Source organism: Colobus angolensis, unplaced genomic scaffold (genome assembly GCF_000951035.1).
Source record: "Colobus angolensis palliatus isolate OR3802 unplaced genomic scaffold, Cang.pa_1.0 Scaffold23, whole genome shotgun sequence".
Classification (NCBI taxonomy): domain Eukaryota; kingdom Metazoa; phylum Chordata; class Mammalia; order Primates; family Cercopithecidae; genus Colobus; species Colobus angolensis.
In genome coordinates, this window is record NW_012115488.1 from 12472714 (window position 1) to 12484558 (window position 11845).

At 41.5% G+C, this 11845-nt stretch overlaps 2 protein-coding genes across 4 annotated transcripts in view; both read right to left on the bottom strand.

The window, feature by feature from the left end:
- Window positions 1-11845, bottom strand: part of FAM172A (family with sequence similarity 172, member A) — a 499710-nt gene that overhangs the window by 121387 nt on the left and 366478 nt on the right. The gene's annotated exons all lie outside the window — the stretch shown is intronic.
- On the bottom strand, window positions 711-2073 carry POU5F2 (POU domain class 5, transcription factor 2). The gene has a single exon (XM_011944263.1). The coding sequence runs from the start codon at window positions 2003-2005 to the stop codon at window positions 1013-1015; it is 993 nt and encodes a 330-aa protein (XP_011799653.1). The 5' UTR covers window positions 2006-2073; the 3' UTR covers window positions 711-1012.

Consider the following 11845-nt stretch of genomic DNA (forward strand, 5'->3'; position numbering starts at 1 on the left):
AGGTGTGTGACAGCAGATCTGAAAACACAGAGGGATGAATGATTTCCATATAGTATACGGTGACCAAAATTGACCAAAGTAGACGTGAAAAACTGAAAGGACCAATTTCAGAGACGAAATTAGAAGAGTGGTTTGATGTATAATGGCAAAAACCAAGAGGGGAGTTTGGATAAACTATTACAAATATCCTCTCAAAACTATGTAAGAGATTAAGAGAAAGTAAGGGAAATTCCCAGGGACTGGAGGAGTAAGCTACAGCTGGGACTGAAGCTCTGGCTGTCCAGCTTGCCAACCTCAGTAACGAAGGAGTTTAGAATACAGTGACTGTGGCAGGACAGAACATAATCCCATGGGACTACATAAAGTGGGGAGATGAACTGAGACCCTGACATGAAGCTGGGGCACCGGAAATGAAAAGGTAAATTAGAAAAAAAAAAAAAAAAAGGAAAAAAAAAAGAATCTTCCAAGAAAGCTCAGGTGTTTCAGCAAAGGCCCTAGGTGTGCTCTGTGTGTTTCTTTCCTATCACATGCTCAAGTCATCCCCTCAAGATAACTATTATCCTGGATTTTGTGTTTGTGTTTACACAGAGTTCTGCTTGATTTTAAGTAAAAAACTGTATACTAAGGTAGTCTTCTGTGACTTGAGTTTTTCACTTAGTATTGTGTTTATAAAAAATTTAAACCCTATGTTTACTGATAACCACAAGGAGTAACAGACACAATATTTAATTTTAAAAAGGAACAAAATATCGAAACCATCTATATACTGTAATGTACCTTGAAACCAATGCTAGGGAAAAACAAAGGGAAAACACAAAACTGCAATAAACTTCATCTTCTCTCCCAGGTTTTTCTTGAACAATTCCAACCCCCATTCCCTACTATGTATCCTTAACTTCGTTAGACAGTGAATGAGAAATTAATGCTAAAAGCCCTCAAATGAACCCCAGGGACATTTCATGGGTTTTCCCTTCTTCTCCCCTCTCCAAACGTGCCGCAAAGGGCAAGTCCCTTAGCCCTCAAGTTTGAGAAGGCCCACAGCTGTGGCTGCGGCAGAGGAGTGGGCTATCCCCGCAGAGTAGAGAGGTGTATAGTGGGGGATATCCACTGGAAGCCCCAGTCCCAGGTGAAAGCACACTGGTGCCCCTGGGCAAGGAGGCCCGGCTGTCCCCACAACCTCCCATGGGGAAGCATCATTGGTTGATCGAGTGCCCATCTTGCTGCGGTTATAGAACCAAACTTGAACCACATCCTTCTGCAGCTGGAGGCACCCAGCAATGTGGCTGATTTGTTGGGGCGTGGGCTTAGGGCACCGCTGGAAGAATTTCTCTAGGCTGTTTCCGATTCGTCGCTCCCTGCTTGCCCGTCTCCACTTCCGAGACTGTTGCAGGATCATCTCCATTTTGCATAAGCCCAGAAGGTTCTCTGCTTCCACTTCCTCCAGCCACTTTTTCAGCAGTGGTCGCAGCTTCCACATGTTGGCAAGGCTTAGCTGCTGGGCCTCGAAGCGGCAGACGGTCGTCTGGCTAAGCACCTTCCCAAATAGAACTCCCACAGCGATCCCCACATCCGCCTGTGAGTACCCTAGGCTCAACCTCTTCCGCCTCAGCTCCTTGGCCAGCTGTTGCAACTCTTTCAGTATGCCCGAGACGTCCTCTGGCGGCGGCAACTTCGGGATGCTCCGCAGGGCAATGTAGGGCCCAGAGAGGGCGCCTTCGGAGGGGCTTCGCAACCAGTCCCCTGCCTCACCAGCTCCAAGACGGGGCCTGCAGGGTGCTATCCAGCCCCGGAATTCGTGTGGCAGGGGACCCGGGGAAATCCTCCACACCTCAGGGTCTGGGCAGACCCCTGGCCTGACTGTTGGCCAGATCATCACCCTGCCAGGGGCCGCCTGGGTGCTCAACCAGGTCAGGGTGTCAACCCGCAGGGGCATTGGCCCTCCGGGGCCGCCCCCACCACTGCCTGGAAGGGGGCAGAAGTGGTTTGAGGGCCTGTGTCCGGCCATGGGTGGGATGGCACCCGCAGCAGCTCTGGTAGGAACTGATGGCCCTCGAGGCTTCAGAACAGCCACCGGCCCCCTCAAGCCCCGCCCCCCAGTGGGCGGAGAAGGCGTTACAGGCCAAGGGTGCCTGTGCATAGGCGGGGAAATTTCGTAGATCCCTAGGAACTCCTGGGTCCTAGGATTAAGGGAGTGAGCCCTCGACCCTGACCTTTGCTTCCAACTCCCATAGAGGTACAAAGCTCCCTTTTGGGATTTGCATCTCCAAGCTGTCTGGAGTCCCTCAGTCACTGCCTCCATCCTCTCCCTGAATAGAACCCAGGTATTTTCTTATGCCTCTTCAGAAACTCAGGACCCCTGATCCCCAGGAACTACCTAACTTCTTGTCTTCACAAATAATTATTAAATATCTATATGCCAGATATTGCTGGGACGAACCCTCAATTCATAAACTGGCCCCTCACTACTATCTTTATGGTCACAAGTACTGCCAATAGTTCCTCTTTGCACACCCCCAGTACCTGTGCCCTAAGAAACCTAGGCATCCCCGCTTGAGTTTCTAGTTAACATCAGTTTACTGCCTCAGATTCTACCCCCACCACTCCACCCCCAAACTGCCAGATTCCACTCCCTTACTGGGGCAGAACTTTGTAACTAATTCCATGTTTCTTCCCCCAGCCTTGAAGGTCCTTTTGTTTCCCATTCTAACCCAGCTTCTTGGTCCAGAGTTCCTCAACCAACAGAGATCTAGGTGTGTGTCTTCTCTTTCCCACTCTAGAGACAGGTCTCTGAACTGGCCTGACCCACTGAGGATGCTCCCTGCAATATCTGACTCACCAACATCAGGCTCCTTTATCCTTGGGCCCTCATCCCACCAGAGACCCAGTGATCTTAATTTGTCCCTCTATCATGCCCCTAGCTCAGGCATCCAGTTGTGGCCCTGTATGGAGAAAGCTAAGGAGGAGGCGGGGGGAGAAAGAGAAGCTCTGACCTCAGTTTCAAAGCTTCCAAGGAGTAAGAGCACAATGACCTTGGCTAGACAATCACAGCCCTTCATTCTTTAAACTAACCATGATGTGGCTCTGTCCCCACTTACATCTACTGAAATTGGTCTTCTTGAAGTCATCAGTGATTTTTCAACTGTCAAATCCAATGGCTTTTTAAAAAAATCCTCATCCTGCCGTATCTGGCAATGTTGACTACTCTTCTTGCTCCTTCTCCTTTTAAAATTTACATGAAATGCTGGTAACAGCCAAATCTGTATTTCAGTTCTGACTTCTCCTCTGATTTCCAGTTTTGTATTTTTCACTGCCCCTAGTCAAATTCATTATCAGCACTTCTAAACCTGCCTCCAATCCCGGGACTTTTGAGCTAGTTATCACTAACTCATTCACCCAAGTTTAAACCTAGGAGCTGTTCTTGACTTTTTCTATTCTCCATAGGGTGTCAAATCTTATATACTGGGTCTCTAAAACATCTGAAATCTAGCATCTCCTTCCTAGCCTCATCTTCTTGGGCCCTTAAATACCTTTTCCTAGAGGAAGGCAGCACTTTGAGAATAAATTCAACCCAGCAGTACAGGTTGTATTGTGTTGTGTTGTGTTGAGATTGCAGATGCGGCCTTGAAGCAATGGTAAAGGGAAAAGAATCAGAAAATTGGCTGCCATCGCTTCAGGCTGTGTACTTAGTTATGTGTCATCTGTATCTCTACTGCAACCCTTGCTAGAATGTGTGCTGGCTATGAGCAGGGTCATTGTCTGTCTTGTTCACTGCTAGATCCTCAGCACCTGGAACTATACCTGGAACACAGAAGGAAGTCAAGAAATATTTATTTAATGTTAAATAAATGAATCTCTGTAGCATTAATGGTAAAAAGACTTCCATATTTGCCTTTAATTAGATTTTAAGATGACAGTCTATAGAAAACATCTTGCAATATACAAAAGTTCATTTAAGAATAACTTTGCTGGTATCTATTCTCTCGAGGTATACTTACATGCTATTTTTTTTCAAAATCACGAAGCAATCAGTATCTGCCAAACAGAATGAAAGTTGGATCACAAAGAAGGATAAAGAAGAGAAAGCAATATATATGCTAAGGTCCACATATTGAAAACTGCCCATTTTCTTCTTCTTCTTTTTTTTTTTGTTTTGAGACGGAGTCTCGCTCTGTCACCCAGGCTGGAGTGCAGTGGTGCGATCTCGGCTCACTGCGACCTCTGCCTTACAGGTTCAAGCGATTCCCCTGCTTCAGCCTCCTGAGTAGCTGGGATTATAGGTGCCTGCCACCACGCCTGGCTAATTTTTTGTATTTTTAGTAGAGACTGGGTTTCATCATATTAGCCAGGATGGTCTCGATCTCCTGACCTCGTGATCCGCCCACCTTGGCCTCCCGAAGTGCTGGGATTACAGGCATGAGCCATTGTGCCTGGCCAACAGCCCATTTTCACAAGAAGGAAAAGGTTCGTTAGTGGTTTAAAAACAATAGTTGAATGAAAATATTTTTAATGAATTAGAAATCCTGAGTTCAAATAGATGGGAGCAAAGCTTTAATATATTTAAATGGAGTTAAAACACAGTGGCTACAAACGTTTACTAAATTAAAAAGTAACACTGGCCAGGCATGGTGGCTTATACCTGTAATCTCAGCACTTCGGGAGGCCAAGGTGGGTGGATCACAAAGTCAGGAGTTCAAGACCAGCCTGACCAACATGGTGAAACCTCATCTCTACTAAAAATACAAAAATCAGCCGGGCATGGTGGCGTGCACCTGTAATCCCAGCTACTCAGGAGGCTGAGGCAGGAGAATCACTTGAACCCCGCAGGTGGAGGTTGCAGTGTGCCGAGATTGCACCCCTGCACTCCAGCCTGGGTGACAGAGTGAGACTCGGTCTCAAAAAAAAAAAAGGCTGTATATTAACTTGATGGGTTTTAAGATTTACTTGGATGCTCTCACTTAAGGCTTTCTTTGTACTTGGTCAGATCTCATCTACCCATGTGCCTATCTCCCGGTTTATACGCATGTGCTGCCAAAAAGAAAAGCCCATATTCTTAAGGGAAGTCTTGCCATTTCCTTAAAAGTATATTCAACTTCCTATGGAAATGGGGTTAGCAGGGAAAGGAAGTAGGAGCATGTTTGGTTAGAACAGGAATAGAGATCAGAGGAAGGCAGTTGACGGGAATGCCCAAGGCAACTGGTGCTGTTTGTGCTGGGGCATCTGAAAAGCTAATCCATCACCTTCAACAAAAAATCACTCTTAGTAAGTGATTAGATTACAGTGTAAGAATCAGGCTGGTCTTATCCATAGAGAATTACAGAGTAAGGATGAGAAACACATGATTCCAGTCTCCTATATATTTATAATCTAAATGAGGGAGAACAGAAAATGTCAGTAGAGAAGGGAAGTTGAGAAGTTTTCTATTATTATGATCTTTGGAATCAAGGGTGGTTTTCTGAAAGAGTTTTTTTAAGCAGAAATGCTTAAAAATAAAAAGTATCAGGATTTTTATTATTAGGTTCTCCTTAAGAATTCCCTATTCTAAGGAGACAAAAGCAACTGCCATGATCCACAAATGATAGGAAGCAGGAAACAGTGGACGCAGAGTTAAGAATCAACATTCTTGTAAGGTTTGGTTCAAGTTTCATAGTTTTGAGAAGTCTTGCCTTATACTCTGGACCACAGTGACATCCCTCCCCTCTGAACTTACTGCCATGTCCACTCACATACATGTGCTGCCTTAAACAGCTGGAATCTTATGTCTTAGTTATCCAGCTAAGAGATACGGAACCTCCTAAATTCATATTATAGATACACGATTTATTTTGTACCTATGTGCCAAGTAACATGCTAATGCACAAGCCAGTCACAGTGCTCTTAGTATAGTAAGTCCATGAAAACATCTAGATGTGAAAGTGATCTGCTTTTTATGTTATTCTGTTGGTCAGTTATTTCACTGGATAGGAAGGTGATCTTTGCTTCATCATTCCTCCAAATGCATCTCTCCCAAAAGCTTCTCATACTCGAGAGAGAGGAGGACATGGCTTTGCTCAAGAGTCTATAAGAAGCTCTACTTCTCTATAGCAGAATCTCAAAAAAAAAAAAAAAAAAAAATTCTTTTTTGACTGCAATAAAGCAACAGAGCCGACCAGAAGATCTAAGAATGATATCCAAGTTAGAGCGAGAGGGCAGGGCAGACTAGATGGTGCTGGTCTTTATTGTCTCCCCATACTGCAGATGTCCTAGTAAGTTAGCACTGACCAGGCATTGTGGTGCAGAGGCATTGCCACTAAGATAGAAAGGTGTAGGACCTCAAGAATCGTATTAGTAAAGGCGCAAGACAAAAGGCTAAGGCAGAAGACAAGATGCAGAGACTAGATACTGGGAACACCATCTCTGGATCCAGGGAGTAAAGTCAGTAACCCAGGAAAACTCTGGCAGCTGAGTACTTTAAGGAACGATGCCTCCCACTTCACAGTGAAAGAGTTAACATCACACATTACAACAATTCAGTTCACTGGAAACTACCTGAAAATACACTGAAATGATTAACTGTCAATCCTTTGTGTGGATCTTTACTAAACTGTATAAAGAAAAGTGAGCCATCAAAGATAAGTTAGGCAATTAAGAAAAACTAATAAAGTATATACAATAAGAACATTTGTGTTGTAATAACATAGAAAAAGAGCTAGTCAAATCAAGGTAGTTACTAAATAGGATAATTTATTGCTTTTCAAGATAATTTTCATAATAGATAATAAATAGTACTATAATGTACAGGAGATAACAGAGGACAAGAACATGGATGAAAGAATAGCCATTTGTAAATAACAGTAATACAAGATGCTTTTACTCTTATATGTGGAGAAATGCTATAATGTAGTGGTGTTGCTAACAGAATTTCTTTGATTTCTTTAATTTCAGATTAAGATTAGGAAGGACTTTTCAAAAACATTACTTCTTTTTGCTGCTGTTCTTTTTAGTATTTTAAAAATGGCTGCTTTGTAATGCTGTAATGATGTAATTGCTGCTTTGAAACAAATACTCATGACACAAACATGACATAACCACCACATAGTCAGAGACCAAAAGGAGATTTAAGAGTATACAGAGAAAAGGCCCTTCATTTTATTTTGCATATCTAAGATATTCATGAGCTATGAACTTCCTATGCTATAAAATAAAATAATATTAAATATAAAAACCCTGCAGCCTTCCCCAGAAGCCTTAAGGAATTTTAAATATCTGTAAAGGCAGGAAGAGCAGTTGAGCTGAGTGGTGCTGAGTTGAAAGGCACTATGATGATGAGTCAGGTATATTCATAGATAGTCAGAGACAGATAAAGTTTCAAGGCTCTTGTTATGCCAAGCATGATTTAAACAAACTTTTTAGCTGAGTTTGCCCTTGTTACAGAAGAAAAGCTTTAAGGATGCTCTTGCATTGATTACTCTAGTCAGGGTGCAGTCAGTCACTATGTTCTACATTCAAATTATCACTCTGCTTCCATTTTAGAGCAGGAGATGCACAACTGGTTTAACGAAAAATTTTTCATTGCACTGCACAGTAAAATATACTAACAAAAATGACAGCTTATGACCAAGGAAACTAGTAATCATGATGTGATAGGGGCTCAGAGAAGTAAATGAGAAGTAGAAAAGAATTTCTGTTTATAGCAGGTAACTCTTTTAGGTGTTGTGAGAATTACGTTTTTTTTTTTTGTTTGTTTGTTTGTTTTCATTTTTTAAAGAGATCCCAAATTAATTGACTTTGGTGCTATTACCATCACAAGTTTGAGGCCTCTGAGAATTTCCTTGGAATCTCTTTAGGAAACTGAACTGAAACAAGCCAAACAGAGCCACACGGATGCTTTTTTTTTTTCCTGAAAAATGAACTCTTATTTAAACTAGCATTAAATGCAGCAATGACCATGGAAAATTCAAGAGGTAGTACCAGACTAAAAATTCTAAGCAAAATTTACCTAAATATATAGATTAAAAACTTCTTTCAGCATTTTAAACCTGACAGATATTCAGACAGCATTCAGTCAGCTTATCAAACTGAATCCTCTTCCAGTCACCTCACTATAATCCCAAAGGTCTTAAAGAGAACAAACTAGGCTGTCAGCCTCTCTTTGAGCAAAATACTCATGCCCAAATCAAAATTTATCTGCCTGTAGTCCATTCCTCAAGCTCGCAGCAGCCTGCTCATCATTCTATGTGTGTGCAGAAAACGTCAGGCAAATGAAGCTTTCGTCTTCTGAAAGCCTCAGAACTCTTGGCAGTAATTGTATCAAACCAACTGTGAGTGGAAAACTGAAAGCAAGATTTCTATTATAACAATTCATTTAATGTAAATTTCATTATTTTTTGAATATTCACCTATACAATCACATGGCTCAAGAGGTACAAAGGTATATACAGTGAAAATGCACAGTATTTAATTCTTATTTTGTTGCCAATCATGCCATTGTTGGCAAGTGCTAATCTGGTCAATGTCCAGTTAGAATTTTACATTTTGCTTACACAGAATTTTCTGTAATAATTTAAATTCAAGCAAGACATTGGTTTTTTCTGATTGACAGACATGTAGATGAAACATAAGGAAGAAGCCAAGGAATTCAAAGAAGTTTCTCTTAAGGATATGTTCTAGGGCAGGTGTCATTTTGAAAGGAAGACAATGTATTAAAGAACTGATAGGCTTTCAGGGGTTGAAGGAGAGTATGGAAGAATATAATATTAGCAGGAAGAAGAATAAAAGGAAAAGGTTAGCATAGAATTTAAGTAGAAGACTTAGGAGAATGAAGAAATAGGGTAGAATATTGAAGAATTGTAAAATAAGGAGTTTAAATACTGTACTGCTGTATAATATATCAGGAGGCTCTGAGGGTAACCCTGTGATAAGACATGATTAGAATTAGAACTTAGACACTTTGAAAATGCAAAGACAGAGGCAGGAAAGAAAAGACAAAGTTTTTAAATTCTCAAATACTGAAAAGCAATGAAGAGTTTCCCTAAAACTGTAATACTTGACTTGCTGGACAAAATAATTATTAATAACAACTACAGGAAGTTCTTGCTTTGGATGATAATAAGGGACTATAAAAATGATCATACAAGCTGAAACCATGCAAAGTGATCATAATAATCAATAGGATAAATTATGATTTTTCTATGACCTTTAAAATTTTGTCAAAATATTAAAAAGCCTCTATTGTCAGCTAAAAATAAAAAAGGAAAAATAATAAAACTAATTTTATTTAGTACACTGTAATTTAAACATTAGAAAGAATGAAAATTAAAGTGCTTTATTTCTATGTAAAAAAACTTATTTAAAGTATATTGATCAGTGGTTGCCTTCTTTTCATCATATCACGTATGGTATGGTTTAAGCATATCTTTTCTATGCCTGGGCAAAATGTCATAATCTTAAGTTTGAATCAGCTTTCAACGCTTTATCCTTTGCGCTTTCAATGTTGTGAAATAGCTCTGAGAGTTCACTTAACATGAGAGGTTTTCTGTCTTGTTTTTTCGTTTGCCACTATAACTTTCTCTAGGATATCTTTCTCTTTTTTGTCATAAACACTTTCGATTTCATTTCCAGTGTTTCACTTCTTTACCACACTGTTATGTGTGTTGGTCAAGTCTCTCTTTTGATCATCCATTCTTGTAAAAATGGGACACAATGCCATCTGTACATGAACTGAAAACAGATATGAAGTGACCAATCAGTGACAGAGTTTGAAAAAAGTGATGTGACTGGCCATTGATCATGATGTGCATCTGCTATTCACATAGAGATCTGTGGACTGAAGGGCCAATGGCAAAGTTTGTGCTTAATGCATTTACAGCTAATATACTGTGGTAACTGAACTTTGAATCTTGTTTTCTGGGGAATTGATGTTATTTAACTAAACTATGGTAACAAAAATTTGTGTATATCAAAACTATGCAAAGTGAAGAATTATGAAGTTCTTACTATATGCCAGGTACTGTTTTAAGAATATAAATTATTTCACTTAATTCTCAATATAACCCAATGCGATGATACTAGTCTTACCCCATTTTACAGACAGTGTGATTGTGAATATTTATCTGGCCATTAACTGTCCACATATTTGGGAGAATACAAATTTCCCACAGTAATGATAAATCCAAAGATCTTCCTGGAAAATACTGACACACTACTATTAAAGAGTTTGAGGCTGGGCGTGGTGGCTCAAGCCTGTAATCCCAGCACTTTGGGAGGCTGACACGGGTGGATCACAAGGTCAGGAGATCGAGACCATCTAACACGGTGAAACCCCATCTCTACTAAAAAACACAAAAAACTAGCCGGGCGAGGTAGCGGGCACCTGTAGTCCCAGCTGCTTGGGAGGCTGAGGCAGGAGAATGGCGTGAACCCGGGAGGCGGAGATTGCAGTGAGCTGAGATCCGGCCACTGCACTCCAGCCTGGGCGACAGAGCAAGACTCCGTCTCAAAAAAAAAAAAGAGTTTGAAATGACAAGTAACATATACTTGTCTGTAATATCTAGAGTAAAAAGTCACATTTTCATGACAGTACAGAAGGAAGGTAGATACTTTCAGAAGATGCACTAACTCTTCAATAACATTACAGTGTCATTTAAAAAAAGGGTGTTGGTGAACTAAGAATTACTGTTGGATTCTAAAAGAGCTCAGAAGCCCTTTATTTCCCCTACTCCCAACCCCACCATCCATTTCAATGATCATTCTCTGACTAGAAGCAGAGAATCTTTGTAGTAAACACAAGAGTTCTTTCTAGGAGACTGTGAGCTCCTTGAGGGCAGAAGTCATGTCTAATACTCTTTATACCCTTGGGACCTAGACTGGTGCCTAATACAGATTAGGTGTTCAATATATCTTTGTGGAATTCAAGAATAAATATTTACAGTTAGTTTCTTGTCTCAAGACAATCAAGAATAACTCAAATTAGGGGTAAGACATGAAATTAGACTCTAATTTTGGGGGGATGAATTGAAGATGATTAACTAATTGGTAAAATAATTAAATTCGGATTATCTAAAAATTCAAGCCTTGCTACTTATGCTGATTTTTATATGCTTGATATTGTCTTTGAAGAAAAGCAAAAACAAATAACTCTGAGTGATTACTCCTTCATAAGAAAAATATGGCAAAACACTATTTTAGTTGGGTGGAGCAAGATGGCCAAATAGGAACAGCTCCAGTCTCCAACTCTCAGTGCGAGCGACACAGAAGACCGGTGATTTCTGCATTTTCATCTCACTAGGGAGTGCCGGACAATCGGTGCTGGTCAGCTCCTGCAGCCCGACCAGCGAGAGCTGAAGCAGGGCAAGGCATCGCCTCACCTAGGAATCACAAGGGGGAAGGGAATCCCTTTTCCTAGCCAGGGGAACTGAGACACACAACACCTGGAAAATCAGGTTAACTCCCACCCCAATACTGCGCTTTAAGCAAACAGGCACACCAGGAGATTATATCCCACACCTGGCCGGGAAGGTCCCATGGCCACGGAGCCTCCCTCATTGCTAACACAGCAGTCTGCGATCTAACCGCAAGGCAGCAGCGAGGCTGGGGGAGGGGCGCCTGCCATTGCTGAGGCTTAAGTAGGTAAACAAAGCCGCTGGGAAGCTCGAACTGGGTGGAGCTCACAGCAGCTCAAGGAAACCTGCCTGTCTCTGTAGACACCACCTCTGGGGACAGGGCACAGCTAAACAACAACAACAACAAAAAGCAGCAGAAACCTCTGCAGACGTAAACGAATCTGTCTGACAGCTTTGAAGAGAGCAGTGGATCTCCCAACACGGAGGTTGAGATCTGAGAAGGGACAGACTGCCTGCTCAAGTGGGTC

Coding starts and splice junctions, on each gene's coding strand:
- POU5F2 (XM_011944263.1), bottom strand. CDS start 2,005: ATGGCCGGACACAGGCCCTCAAACCACTTCTGCCCCCTTCCAGGCAGT.